Here is a 14304-nt window from a genome sequence, read left to right on the forward strand (position 1 = left end):
TGACTTTTGTGGCCTGTATCTGTGGCTCCCAGCTTGTTCATCTGCTGAATTCTCCGCCTGAGATGGCAGTTAATCTTGGGCCAGATACCAGGAAGCACAATTTGTCTAAAATCTGAAGTATGAGCCAGGCATCAGTGGCTCACATCTGGAATCCTAGCTACTCAGAAGGCTGAAATTGGAGGATCAAGGTTCAAAATGCTAAAAATTCTGGTTTGGCTCAAGTGGTAGAGTACAAGCCATGAGGCATAAGCCAACAAGAATGTGAGACTTGCCAGGCACCGGTGGCTCATGCCTGTAATCCTAGCTACTCAGGAGGCTGAGATCTGAAGATCAAGGTTCAAAGCCAGCCCAGTCAGGAAAGTAGTCCGTGAAACTCTTGTCTCCAATAAACCACCAGAAAACCAGAAGTGGCACTGTAGCTCAAGTGGAAGAGTGCTAGCCTTGAGCTGAAGAGCTGAGGGACCATGCTCAGGCCCAGAGTTCAAGCCCAGGACTGACCCCCCCCAAAAAAAAAAAAAAAAGAATGTGAGACTCAAGTTCAAGTCCTGGTATGGCACACATGGGTGCATGCACACACACATACAATAGTAAAAAGAGCTAGAAATTGTTAAGAAAAATTGAACTTTAGGGCTGGGAAGGTGGCTCAGTGGTAGAGCGCTTGCCTTGCATGCATGAGGCCCTGGGTTCGATTCCTCAGCACCACATAAGCAAAAAGAAAAAAGCCGGAAGTGGTGCTGTGGCTCACGTGGTAGAGCGCTAGCCTTGAGTTGAAGAGCTGAGGGACAGCGCCCAGGCCCAGAGTTCAGGTCCCACGACTAGACGCCCCCCCCAAAAAAAAAAGAAAAGAAAAGAAAAGAAAAATTGAACTTTAATTTAGAAATGTGAAATCCTACCAAGAATTCCAAAATGAAGCCAGGCACTATTGGGTTACACCTGTATCATAGCTACTTAGGAAGCTGAGATCTAAGGATCAAGGTTGGAAGCCAGCCAGTCAGGATAGAAAAGTCCCTACAAGACTCTGATTTTTAATTAACCACTCAAAAACTATAAGTAGCCAGGTGTCTGTCGGTGGCTCAGGCATGTAATCCTAGCTACTCAGAAGGCTGAGATCTGAGGATCCAGATTCAAAGCCAGCCCAGGCAAGAAAGTCTGTGAGACTCTTATCTCTAATTACACCAGAAAACTGGAAATGGAAATGGCACTGTGGCGCAAGTGGTAGAGCACTTGTCTTGAGCTGAAGAGCTGAGGGACAGCACCCAAGGCCCAGAGTTCAAGCCCCACAACTGGCAAAAAAAAAAAAAAAAAAAAAAAGCAGTGGCTCTGTGGCTCAAAGTAGTTGAGTGCTAGCCTTGAGTGAAAGAGCAAGGACAGCGCCTAGGCCCTGAATTCAAACCCTGTGCCAACCAAAAAAGAAAGAAAGAAAAAAAAAGAATTTGGAAAAAGGACAGGCACTGGTAGCTCACACCTGTAATCCTTGTGACTTAAGAGGCTGAGATCTGAGGATCACAAGTTCAAAGCCAGCCTGGGCAGAAAAGTACGTGAGACTCTTATCTCCAATTAACTACCAGAAAGCCAGAAGTGGCTCTGTGGCTCAAACAGGTAGAGTGCTGCTTTGATTGAAAGAGCTCAGGGACAGAGCCCAGGCTGAGTACTAGCCCCATGATTGACTAAATAAACAACTAAACTCGCTTTCAAAGTTCATGAGGCTGTCCATGTGAGCTCTTTCTCAAGGAGCTCATAGAAAATGTCCACCAACAACAGAGAGAGCAAACCAGGAACAAGGCAGAAATGGCATCCAGGGAACAACGATGCAACCCACAAGAAGCCAACATTCCCAGAACTGCATTGAGTGACAGAGCCAGGGTGACAGAGTACTGAAGGCCCCAAAAGCCAGCAGTCCAAACTGGAACAGAAAGGTTGGGGAAAAGACAAGGCCAGGAATAGAGCCAGTGCTGACAGATTTATATGTCCTTCTACCTTTACTGAGAACAAGACCGCTCATTTAAAAATCGAATTAGCTATATACTGGTGGCTCACACCTATAATCCTAGCTACTCAGGAGGCTGAGATCTAATCATACAGATTCAAAGCCAGCCCAGGGAGGAAAGTCAGGAGACTTTCATCTCCAACAACTACTCAGAAAAAAATAACAACACAGAAGTGGTGCTGTGGCTCAAATGATAGAGTCCTAGCCTTGAGCACAAAGCAGCTCAGGGACAGTGCCCAGGACTGCCCTCCACCCCCACTCCCACCCTTAAAAAAGTCTACTAGAAACATTCTGGAATAAATGATAGGTACAAAGAAAACCGAGCAAACCAAAAGGTAAGGTACCCTAGCAAAAACAAGAATCTTGGTAAGAACTGTGGGCTCAGTTTTGAACAATATTCAGACATCTAAATGCAAGCACTGAGTACACATTGATAAAATACTATAATGATGGGCTGGGAATGTGGCTTAGAGGCAGAGTGCTTGCCTTGCATGCAGGAAGCCTGGATTCCATTCCTTAGTACCACATAAACAGAAAAAGCCGGAAGTGGTGCTGTGGCTCTAGTGGTAGAGTGCTAGCCTTGAGCAAAAGAAGCTCAGGTACAGTGCCCAGGCCCTGAGTTCAAACCCCAGGACTGGCAAAAAAAGCCCAACTATAATGGTCATACTGGAAAAAGGGATAGGGGATGTACTCATGCAGGTATTTGTGTACAGACCTCAGTAAGTCATGTAAATCTGGGGTTGGGTGTGGCTCAATTGGTAGAGTGACAGCCAATCTGCAAGAGCATCAGATGCCAAGTTTGAGTCCAGGTCTCGGACAAACCAGATATGTAAATCAAAACCTTCTACAGGAGAAAACTTCATGTAAATCCATATATAGTTGAAAATCCAAGAAATAACAATATAAGCATATTGGTAGGTTATCTTAGAAACTTGGGAGGAGTTAGAACACTTTTGTGTTTTAAAAGATGCATATTAATACTTTGATGAAAGTACATTTTAGTGCTTTTCTTAAGCAGGTTTTTTTGTTTTGTTTCTTTGGTGTCAGTTGTAGAGTTTGAACTCAGACTGGGCACTGTCCCTGACCTTTTTTGCTCAAGGCTAATGCTCTACCACTTTGAGCTTCAGTGCCATTTCTGGTTTTCTAGTGGTTAATTGGAGATAAGGTTCTCACAGACTTTCCTGCCCAGGTTGGCTTTGAACCAAAATCCTCAGATCTCAGCCTCTTGAGTAGCTAGGATTACAGGCATGAGCCACCAGCACCTGGCCAGATTTGTATTTTTGTTGTTGTTGTTTTGTTTCTTTTTTTTTTTTTTTTTGGTCTGTGGTCAGTTGTGGGGCTTGAACTCTAAGCCTGGGCGATGTCCCTAAGCTCTTCAGCTCAAAGGTGTGCTCTACCAATTTAGCCCCAGCACTACTCCAGGTTTTCTGGTGGTTAAGTGGAGATAAGAATCTCACAGACTTGCCGGGTGCCAGTGGCTCATGCCTGTAATCCTAGCTACTCAGGAGGCTGAGATCTGAGGATCACGGCTCAAAGCCAGCCCAGGTAGGAAACTCCCTGAGACTCTTATCTACAATAAAAAAGCACTAGAAAACTGGAAGTGACGCTGTGGCTCAAGTGGTAGAGTGCTTACCTTGAGGTGAAGAGCTGAGGAACAGTGCCCAGGCCTTGAGTTCAAGCCCCATGACCGACAAAAAAAAAGTCTCACCGACTTTTCCTGCCTGACTTTTCCTGCCCAGGCTGGCTTTGAACCACATTCCTCATATCTCAGTCTCTGCAGTAGCTAGGATTATAGGTAAGCCACCGGTCGCTCAGCTCAGGTTTTTTTTTTTTTTTTTTTTTTAAAGGCTGATGTTAGTTGCTTACTCCTGTAATCCTACATACTTGGTGGCCAAGATAGGGAGGATTTTTGCTTAAGGCCAGCCCTTGATCCCATTACCTCCCCCCAAAAAAGAAGTAAAAAGCTCACAAAAATCCCATCTAACCAATAGCTGTACTGTATTCAGTAGTACATGTGTACACTTGACACACACACACACACACACACACACACACACACACACACACACACACACACACACACACACACACACACACACACACACACACACACACACACACACACACACACACACACACACACACACACACACACACACACACACACACACACACACACCATCATCCTCCTCCTAGCTAGGAGGAAGATGATGGGAAGCATAAACAGGCAGATCACAGTCTGGGCACAAACCCAAGGAGGAAGACTTAATCTAAAAAATAATGGGGGCTGGGAAGGTGGCTCAGTGATAGAGTGGTTGCCTTGCATGCATGAAGCCCTAGGTTCGATTCCTCAGCACCACATAAGCAGAAAAGGACGGAAGTGGGGCTGAGGCTCAAGTGGTAGAGCGCTAGCCTTGAGCTGAAGAGCTGAGGGACAGCGCCCAGGCCCAGAGTTCAGGCCCCACAACCAGAAAAGAAAGTCCAAAATAGGGTGGGAGGCCTGGTTCAATGGTAGAGTGCCTGTCTAAGAAGCATGAAGCCCTTGGTTCAAACCTCAGTACAAAACAAAACAAAAACAAGTATCTGTATAATGTCCTGCTCTGGGTGGCCTTCATCCAGGCTGACTGGCTGAGTATGAAATAAGGATCCTCAGGACAAGTTCTAAGGCTGCTCCCTGATGCCTCAGTGGGTACTGGGGCCTGGAGGAGGAAGGGTGAGAGGATCAGAACTTGGAACCAGGCCTGACAGTCCTTTGAGTTTTAAGGGGCAGATGCACGGGATGGGGTGCAGCTTTAGTAAAGCTGGGGAACTCAGGGCAGCCTGAACACTGGAGCATCTGCCAGCTCTGTGTAAATGCCCTGGAGTGGCCAGGCCAGGACAATCGTGTTGCTAGGAGATGGGTTTCACAGTGCGGCAGGTTTCCAGTGAAGACCTTCCCACAGGCGGCGAGTCTGGCTGGCTTGCAGAACAAAGAGACTTCCAGAGTAGAGGTGTCTACCGACCATCTGCTGCCATTTCTGGAGCACAGAGCAAGAGCCAATGGAGGCTCCTCTGGCTGTGTCCCTCACCTTCTGCTCAGCACCCCTCTCCAGGGACCAGCCAAGAAGAGAATATACTCGCCCCCTCAAACACACAGGAGAAGTTGGGAAAAGTGAAGGAAATGGAGTCTCAGGAGCGGGGGAAGGGGTACTAAAGGCTCAGCTTTTCATTTCTGAAAGAACTAAGTGGGTGGAGGCTACTCCTGGGTGTTCATTTGAGAGTGGCACCTGCAGGAAAAATAGAGGCTCGGTCCCATCCTACTGCAGCCCAGAGGGCTCCCTAGGAACTCGCTATTTCCAGGAACTTCACACCCAGCCAATCTTTAAGCAGGTCCCCATCTGCCTCAGCACTCTCTCTTGAAGTGTAAGACAGGAGCACAGCCAGGATAAAAAGAGGCCCCACAGGGGCAAGGCAGAGCACCCAGTAGGAACTATTAAAGTCCTTTCTTTTTTCAAAACTCATTGAGTTGACTGGGGTATAGCTCAGAGGAAGAACACATGCTTAGCCTGTGTGAGGCCCTGGGTTCTAGCCCCAGCAACCAAAAATTAAAAAAAAGAAGACTAGTGCCTGCATGCATGCATGCAGTTAAGCCACACACTGGAGCTGCCATCAGAGCTCAGTTTGCCAGTGAGGCAGAAAGTGAACACGGAGTGCTGGGAGCAACACCACCTCTGGAGGGGACACTGGGGAGCAGACAAGGATGAGCAGGGCAGGTCCCCCACAGGGCTGGGAAGAGCTTTCCAGGCACTGGGGAGACAGCACATGCCAGGCTCCCAAAGCCATGAAACACTTGATATGCTCCAAGGCTGATCTGGCAGCCACAAAGGTTGGGGGGGAAGGTCAATGTGGGTGAGGGGACCCAGGGATGCAGGGAGGTGGCAGGAGGATGGTAGGCACCTCAATTTCCTTGCTAATGCACAAGCATTTCCTGAATCTGGAGTCCCAGCAACGCATAGGTCCAATGTGGGACAGGAGGCAACTCTAGCTGCTTTGGGGTCAATAGTGATGAACTCTGACATCCAGGAAGCCCCCTGGAAACCACTTGCCCGTAGCCGGTCTTTGGGCCTCTAGCCTTTCCCTCCACATGCAGGTTTTTCTCACCTAAAACTTTCAATCTTATCATGTGAGTGTGTGTGTGTACATTTTTTGCTCAGGGCTAGCATTCTACCAATTGAGCCACAGCTCTACTTTGAGCTTTTTTGGTGGTTAACTGGAGTGATAGCCTCTTAGATCATTAGATTTCAGCCTCCTGAGTAGCTAGGATTATGGGTATGAGCCAGGAGTGTCCAGACTCACCCCATGTTTATCCTGCAAGGCAGTAAATGTCTCTGTGTGAATCCTCCCTGAGCTGAGCTCTGCTCTGGCTGAGGCCAGCCCTTCCATGTCCCCCAAGACTTCTTGGCTAGGCAGATTCCTCTCTCCCTGGGGACAGGGGAGTAGCATCATTGTCTCTCTGTGCTGATCATTCAGTGGCCACAGACCTCAGAGAGCAAGAGGGTGAGGACCAACTGGGTTCATTTTGTTTGTTTTGAATAAGGGGAAGAAGGTTCATTAGGACACTATTCAAAAGACAAGCAGGCAGCAGCTAGAAAGGAGTGAGTGTACCAGCTTTTCCTCTTTGCCACCCAGAGCCCAGCCAGAAACTGAAGGTCAGGACAGGAGGTGATGCCTCTTCTCTACACACAGAAACAAGGCATGTGAGAGAAGACACAGTCCCTTTTTTCAAAGCACAGCAGTGCACCTCATTTGAAAAAAAGCCCTTCAATTTAGACCCATGAGAGTGGAGGCAGGCTTGGTCTTGCTGCCAACTTGCCATCAATTGTTCCATGAATCCCTCCCAATGAGCCCTGGGTCAGCTTACATGCTGCCTGTCCCCCAGTGGAAGATGCCAGAAGGAAGAAATGAAACAAGCAGGTCCCTGCCTCCAGGACTCTGTGAAAGTGTTCTGGGACCCTGTAGCCAAGAGCCCTGTACAAAGAGACTTGGTCTACTGGAACACTGTTACCTGTCGGTGTGGGGTGGACGGAACCCCAAGGGGGTAAGAAGTGAGAGTGGGTCAGGGCTGGTTCTCAGGGGCCCAAAGACCCCTCAGAAGGATCATGAGGGCGAAGGCTTGTATGTAGCCCCAGACCCTAGGCAGGAAGGTAGACGGGGTACCCCTTCACCTCTGTCTCCCATCAGCTTCCAGGCCCCCTGATGCTCCCACCCCACTGTTCTCACCCTCATAGCAGTCGCGGACTGTGCCGAAGTACACGTAGTATTGGTCGTTGGTGAAGAAGAGCAGGCTGAGCCAGGAGTCGAAGGCGTAGATGGGCACAATGAAGAGGATGCGTACAATGTAGCGCTGCTCGTTGGGGCAGCTGTAGCAGCGCAGGTGCATGTAGATCTGGGGAGAGGACAAGGGTGAGCCCAGCCGTTCTGTTGCCACCTCACTCCCCCCTCCCTGATCCAAGACCCTCTTCCTTCTGCACTAAATGAGAGGTGAGAAAGATAGGAGTCTTGACATCTGGCTTTGCCCCTTATTCTCTCAGAGTCTCGGAGTCCTCCCCTGCAAAAATGAACCAGACAACTTCCATTCTAAGAGACAAAGCAAAGGGTTACACAGGGCTGGAGATGTTAACATAAAGTGACACCAAATGAGGACACTCTTAGGAGAGGAACACAAAAGCACAATGCCTCTGTACCTCTGGTCATACAGAACAGTATTTACAAAATGGGGGCGGTGGGGAGATAAAGCAAAGGAGACACATGAAGCTGGTAGGGTGACACACAAAGAGGCTTATCAGCTGGCCCTACAGATAGGGCTTTTCTCCCTCTGATGCCCAGCCTGGCCTGCCCAAGCCACACTGAATTGCACTAGAGACCTCTCTGGGTCCTTCTGGAGCCCCCCTGCTGAGCCAGTACCTGGTGGCAGGTGATGAGCAGGGCCGTCCACACGAAGAAGCCAGAGATGGCCTGGGCAGCGGTGGTCATCAGGAACACAGGCTGCTCCATGGCTGTGGGGCTGCCCTCAGGGGTCGCAGTAACGCTGGGCGAAGCTGCTGCGGTTGTGGGCGACGCTGGGTCTGGGGCCAGCTCAGCGCCCCTCACTGTCATGGTGCCAGCAATAGGAGGCTCCCTGAGAGAATCGACTGGAGTGACAGATGGGCTAGCCTGCAGAGAAGCAGGCCTGGTGAGTGGCAGCATCAGAAAGAATTTCCAGTTCTCAACATCACCTTTAACCAATGACCAGCCTGACCCCAGGCCCACCCCAGCCCTAGCCATGGTCCCGCCATGCCCTCCAGACCACGCAGCAGTCTTGTGACCACTCTTGAGACCTCAGTCAGGGCCCAGCCCTCCTTTGCCAAAACTCTAATAGGTCCCAGCTCTGTCAGAGAAAGCTGGCACTGTTACACTAACCCAAGATGGGCCTGCTGTCCTCCGCCTGCTTTTGAGAGTCTTGTTATGAAGCCCAAGCAGATTAAAACTCAATCTTTTTTTTTTTGTGCCAATACTGGGGCTTGAACTCACTTGAACTCAAGGCCTGAGCACCATCCCTTAGCTTCTTTTTGCTCAAGGTTAGCAGCACTCTGCCAGTTGAGCCACAGCCCCATTTCCGGCTTTTTCTGTTTATGTGGTGCTGAGGAACTGAACCCAGGGCTTTGTGCATGCTAGGCAAGCGCTCTACCACAAAGCCACATTCCCAGCCCAACTCTTTTTGCTTCAGCTTCTGAGTGCTAGGATTACAGGCATGTGCCACCATGCCTCAGGATTACTATAGTAACCTCAAAGAGAGTGGAGTTTTTAATTTTTTCCCCAGTTTCCCTAATGGCTGACACCCATTCCTCACCATCTAGCTGTGCTAACTAACTGGGAGACATTCTGGCTCTATCCCAATTTTAGATTGTCAAGATGCCACTCCCTCCCCCCTGCAGTGCCGGGAACTGGGCCCAGGGCTTCACCCATGTGCATGCTAGGTAAGCGTTCCACATCCCAGCCCCACACTGCTCATTTACAATCTTGGCTCATGATTGTGCCTTCTTAAAAGCCTGCTCCAGGGGCTGGGAAGGTGGCTCAGTGGTAGAGCGCATGCCTTGCATGCCAGAGGCCCTGGGTTCAATTCCTCAGCACCACATAAGTAAAAAGAAAAAAGCCAAAGTGGCGCTGTGGCTCAAGTGGTAGAGCGCTAGCCTTGAGCTGAAGAACTGAGGGACAGCGCCCAGGCCCAGAGTTCAGGCCCCACGACTGGACCCAAAAAAAAGCCTGCTCCATACTCTCACCAGACAGATGCTACCATCCATTTCCTGTGCCCTTTCTGTTCTATGAAACGCACTGCTCTGTCTTTCCTTCATGTGTTTACCCTCTGGCCTGCTCTGAGGCAAGACTGTCTGGATCCCCAGCTCCTAGCCCAGCTATTTATAATGATCAACTCTGGCTCCTTACTTCAAAAGGAAGGTTCACTCCCTCACAGAGAAGCAAAGAATAGCACTGAGAGCAGACTCCGACATCAAGGAAAATTAGTGGGAACATGGGTAAAGCCCAGGGTATGTAGGATATAGAAGCAGCTCTGTGCAAGAGACCTTTCTAGAAAGTGCACTGGGGTCCCAGGTCACTTCAGTGACATGCGAAATGTTATTTTTTTATTGTGCTGGTCTTGGGGCTTACACTCAGGACCTGGGCACTGCCCTTGAACTTCTTTTGCTCAAAGCTAGTACTCTACCACTTAAGGCACAGCTCCACTTCTAGCTTTTTGGTAGTTTACTGGAGATAAGATTTCCTTCCCTAGGCTAGCTTTGAATTGTGATCCTCAAATCTAAGCCTTCTGAGTAGCCAGGATTACAGGTGTGAGCCACTGGTGCCCAGCTGAAGTCCCAGTTATAGCCCAAAGAAGAGCTGTTGTCTAGTTCTTTGAAATTTACAGACAGAGCCAAGGCCAGTCCAGAGGTAGGGCTCACTTTCAGACAGCAAAGCAGCTCCAGCAGAATCTTCTGGAAAGTACTCTTAGGGATACAATGGTTCCCCCAAATCCATTGTTAAAATCTGATCACCGGGGCTGGGAAGGTGGCTCAGTGGTAGAATGCTTGCCTCACATGCATGAGGCCCTGAATTCAATTCCTCAGCACCACATATAAGTAGAAAAGGCCGGGGGTGGCGCTGTGTGTGGCTCAAGTGGAAGAGTGCTAGCCTTGAGCTGAAGAACTGAGGAACAGAGCCCAGGCCCAGAGTTCAGGCCCCACGACAGACAAAAAACAAAAACAAAAACTGATCACCAAGGTGACAAGATCACAAAAGCACCTTCATAAAAGAGATAAGAGATGCCTAGCTGCTTTGATGCACCATAAAATAGATTCAAGAGAGACCCCTCATCTTTTCTATCACATGAGGACACAGTGAGACTGCTGCCCACCAACTATCCCTCAGTCAGAGGCTTGGTCTTTGTGATTATAAGAAACAGCCCCATTTGTTGCATTGCCTTATGGCAGGAGGCTGATGAACAGCTGACAGCTGATGGAGATGTGGCCTGCACACTGTGGAAAAAGCCTGCTGGAGTTCGGATCCAAGCCTCCCCAACAGCTATGGGTCCTGGTGTGGGTTCACTGAGTCCAATCGGATTTCTGCTGTCTGACCCAGACAATGGCAAAACCAAAAACACCACCATCTTGATCTGGTCTCTGAGTCAGCACAGAGGACCAACCTCTCATGCCCCTTCCAGGACAGTGAGCTGATATCCAGGCCAGGTGTATAACACCTGTGGAAGCTCGCTATGTTCCTGGGGTGCAACCAGCTCATGACCTGACCCATTTTCAAGAAACCTTACCCACTGTCTACCACACCTCCTACCTTGGTCCTGGCTCCTCTCCCATGTGTCTAGCATCCCCTAACTCCATCTATGCCAGTTGGCTCCTGCTGAGAGATGGTACCCAGGGCAAGCCCTCTACTATTCTCCTGTATAGAAACTATCCCAGCACACCGACTAAGGGCTAGATCTAGATTAAAAACTCATAAATGGGAAGGAATCTATATTAAGAATCTCAAAAATGGAGAAGATGTCTATATAAAGACTAGTGGCAAGTTCTGGAAAAGAAGACACAGTGACAGGCCTAATAATAGCTCCAATAGCACAACTGCAAAGCTGAAAACCAGTGCCAGAAATGTTTTCTTAGCAAGAAGATCTGGGCTGTAAACCATCATCTTTGTCATCCCAGATTAAACAATAAACATGGAGAATGGGAGGGGACAAAGGAAGTACACATGCTCCTAATTTTCTTCCCTCAAATATTATCTTAGATATTTTTCTCACAGCACCTTTTTAAAAAACTTTACTGATGTACAGAGGGGTACAGTTACATAAGTCAGAATATACTTCTTTTTTGAACAATGTCACCCCTTCCCTTCCTCTCTCACAGTCTCATAGCACCATTGAAGTAACATTATCTACTACATCTTGAATATGACAACAAAGATGTGAGACTTGCTTTTATAGTCTCCCAAGTTGGCACTGAATGATTTCAGGGTTCCTATAAGATCCCTCCTTCCCTGCCCACCATATACAAAGCAATGCCCTGACCTGCAGATATGCAGTCTCTGGCCCTCAAGAGGGAGAGGTGTAGTCCTTAAAAAGAGAACTGGCCTTGCTTCCTGGGCCTGAGCCTGAGTGTGTGTTGCTGGAAGTTGCTCACCACTGGCACCACGCAAGGCCCTGCAAACTGCGGTGGAGGTGGGAAGGGATGGGTATGAGGGTACCTCTCTGAGAAGGAGCCATTGCCTGCCCAGGTCTAACACAAGTGGGATGTGAGCCCAGGGGAAAAAAACAGGAACTACGGAAACCAGAGCTCCTCTAAGAAATAAGACCTCGGTGGGTCTCCATGTTCAACGGGGTCCATACATGCCCAAGAGAGGGAGATTGACAGGCTGGAGGCTCCAAATCCCAGCAACACTAGCAAGTCTCATCATTTCCTATTTTTTGAGATAGGACCTCCCTGCATATTACAAGTTAGACTGAAACCCACATCCAGCTCTGCTCTTTCTTTCTTCCTTTCCTTCTTTCCTCCCTGTTTCCTTCCCTTCCTTCCATCTATCCATCTGTCAGTACCGGGGTTAAATTCAGTGCCTAGGTGCTGTCCCTTAGTTTTTTTGCTCAAGGCTAGAGTCACAGCTCCACTTCCAATTGTTGTGTAATATAATTTTACTGTTATTATTAAAAAGTGTTGTACATGTCATAAGTCAGGTAATGAGTACATTTCTCTTTTTGGACAATGTCAAATCTTCCTTCACTTTCCCCCAGTTTTCCCCTCTCACCCCTGCCTACAGTTACATAAGTCATTTTGCACAGTGTATATTGAATAGCATGACTGCATTTATTCACTCTTCTTCCCTCCCTTGCTGCCCCCTTCCTTTCCCTCAAAAGGGGGAAAAAAAAAAGGAAATCCAAGTATCACCACCACCACCAACAAAACAGGGCCAGCTTTTTGGCAGTTAATTAGAGAAGAGGCTCATGAACTTTCCTGCCTGGGATGATTCTGAACCTTGATCCTCAGATCTCAGCCTCCTAAGTAGCAAATTGCAGGCATGAATAAGCTAGGCACAGGCTCCTCCTCCTCCTCCTCCTCCTCTCCTCCTCCTCCTCCTCCTCTCCTCCTCCTCTCCTCCTCCTCCTCCTCCTCCTCCTCCTCCTCCTCCTCCTCCTCCCCCTCCTTCTTCTTCTTTCTCCTTCTCCTTTTTGTGTGTTGTGGACCTGGGCACTGTCCCTGAGATCTTCAGCTCAAGGCTAGAGCTCTACCACTTGAGCCACAGTGCTACTTCCAGCTTTCTCTACTTATGTGGTACTGAGGAATCAAACCCAGGGCCTCATGCATGCAAGGCAAGCACTCTACCACTGAACCACCTTTCCAGCCTTCTTTCTTTTTGTTTTTCCCCCCTCAAACTCACAGCCTCATGCTTGCTAGGCAAGTGTTCTACCATCTGAGCCACACTGTTAGCCCTTTTTGCTTTAGTTTTTTTTTTTTTTTTTTTTTTTGAGATAGGATCTTGCTTTCCACCCAAGACAGCCTGGACCCCAATCTTCCCTTTTTTTTTTTTTTTTCCTTTGGTCATAGAGCTTGAACTCTGGGCCTGGGTGCTATCCCTGAGCTCTTCAGCTCAAGGCTGGAGCTCTACCACTTGAGCCACAGCGCCACTTCCCATTTTCTGGTGGTTAATTGGAAATGAGTGTTATGAACTTTTATGCCTAAGCTGGCTTTGAACCACGATCCTCAGATCTCAGCCTTCTGAGTAGCTAGGATGACAGGTGTGAGCCACTGGCACCCGGCTGATCTTCCTTTTTACACCTCCTGTTATAGCTGGGATGACAGGCATGAACCACCATATGAAGCTCAAGAGCATTTGCCAGGGAAGGACTCAGCCCCTCCCACAATTTCCTCAATTAATCAAATGTTAAGCATCAGCAGAAAGCCCTAGGGTATCACACTGGAATCACTATTCTAACAAGCATGTCCTGAGACATACAGACTCCTCCTGACCAGGGACAGGCACTGCTGCATGGAGAGACACACAACCCCACTTCAGAAGGACTCATGGCAAGTATGAATACCAGAATACCCACAAGTCTCCAGGAAAGAGGGCAGAGGTTCAGAATGTACCAGTGGCCACACTGAACAGTGGACAGTACATGACCCAGGCTCCCCAACCAACCGATGGCCTAAAATCAAAGGCAGCTGAGGAGCTGTTATAGAGTAAGAGTAGAAAGACCTTGTTTGAGTCCCAATGCCAACAACTGACAATTAAAACACATCCTTGAAATAGATAACACACAGGAATGCTTGTCGATTTTTTTAGGTGTAACACAAAATAGGTACACAAAAATAAATTTCCTATCTATGGAGGAAAAGTAATCCTTTCAATAAACAGTGCTGAATAAATGGACACCCAGAAACAAAGTACCAAATCCCTTACACCATCTATGAAAATTAATTCAAAATGTGCTATAGGAACCGGGCACCTGTAATTCTAGCTCCTCAGGAGGCTGAGATCTGAGGATTACAGTTCAAAGTCAGCCCAGGCAAAAATGTCTCATGAGACTCTTATCTCCAATTAACTACCAGAAAACCGGAAGTGGCACTATGGCTCAAGTGGTAGCCTTGAGCTGAAGAGCTGAGGGACAGCACCCAGGACCAGAGTGCAAGGCCCATGACCGACAAAAAAATGTACTGTAGGGGTTGGAGGCATAAATCAGTTGGTAAAGCACTAGCCAATGAATGAAAGTGTCAAGTACCAAGAGTTCAAGTCCCAGACTTGGACCA

The 14304-nt window shown here is 48.4% G+C and overlaps 1 protein-coding gene across 3 annotated transcripts in view; it reads right to left on the reverse strand.

The window, feature by feature from the left end:
- Positions 1-14304, reverse strand: part of Tmem184b (transmembrane protein 184B) — a 59120-nt gene that overhangs the window by 14847 nt on the left and 29969 nt on the right. For 2 of the 3 annotated variants that reach the window (XM_069999522.1, XM_069999521.1), the window contains exons 2-3: positions 7931-8179; positions 7247-7412 (exon numbers count right to left, since the gene is read on the reverse strand). In XM_069999522.1, the coding sequence (XP_069855623.1) occupies positions 7247-7412; positions 7931-8122 (358 nt within the window). In that variant the 5' untranslated portion in view covers positions 8123-8179. Of the gene's footprint in view, positions 1-7246; positions 7413-7930; positions 8182-14304 lie in introns of those variants that run through there. The other variant, XM_069999523.1, reaches the window with a different exon arrangement.

Source organism: Dipodomys merriami, unplaced genomic scaffold (genome assembly GCF_024711535.1).
Source record: "Dipodomys merriami isolate MVZ:Mamm:240054 unplaced genomic scaffold, mDipMer1.0.p SCAF_55, whole genome shotgun sequence".
Classification (NCBI taxonomy): Eukaryota; Metazoa; Chordata; class Mammalia; order Rodentia; family Heteromyidae; genus Dipodomys; species Dipodomys merriami.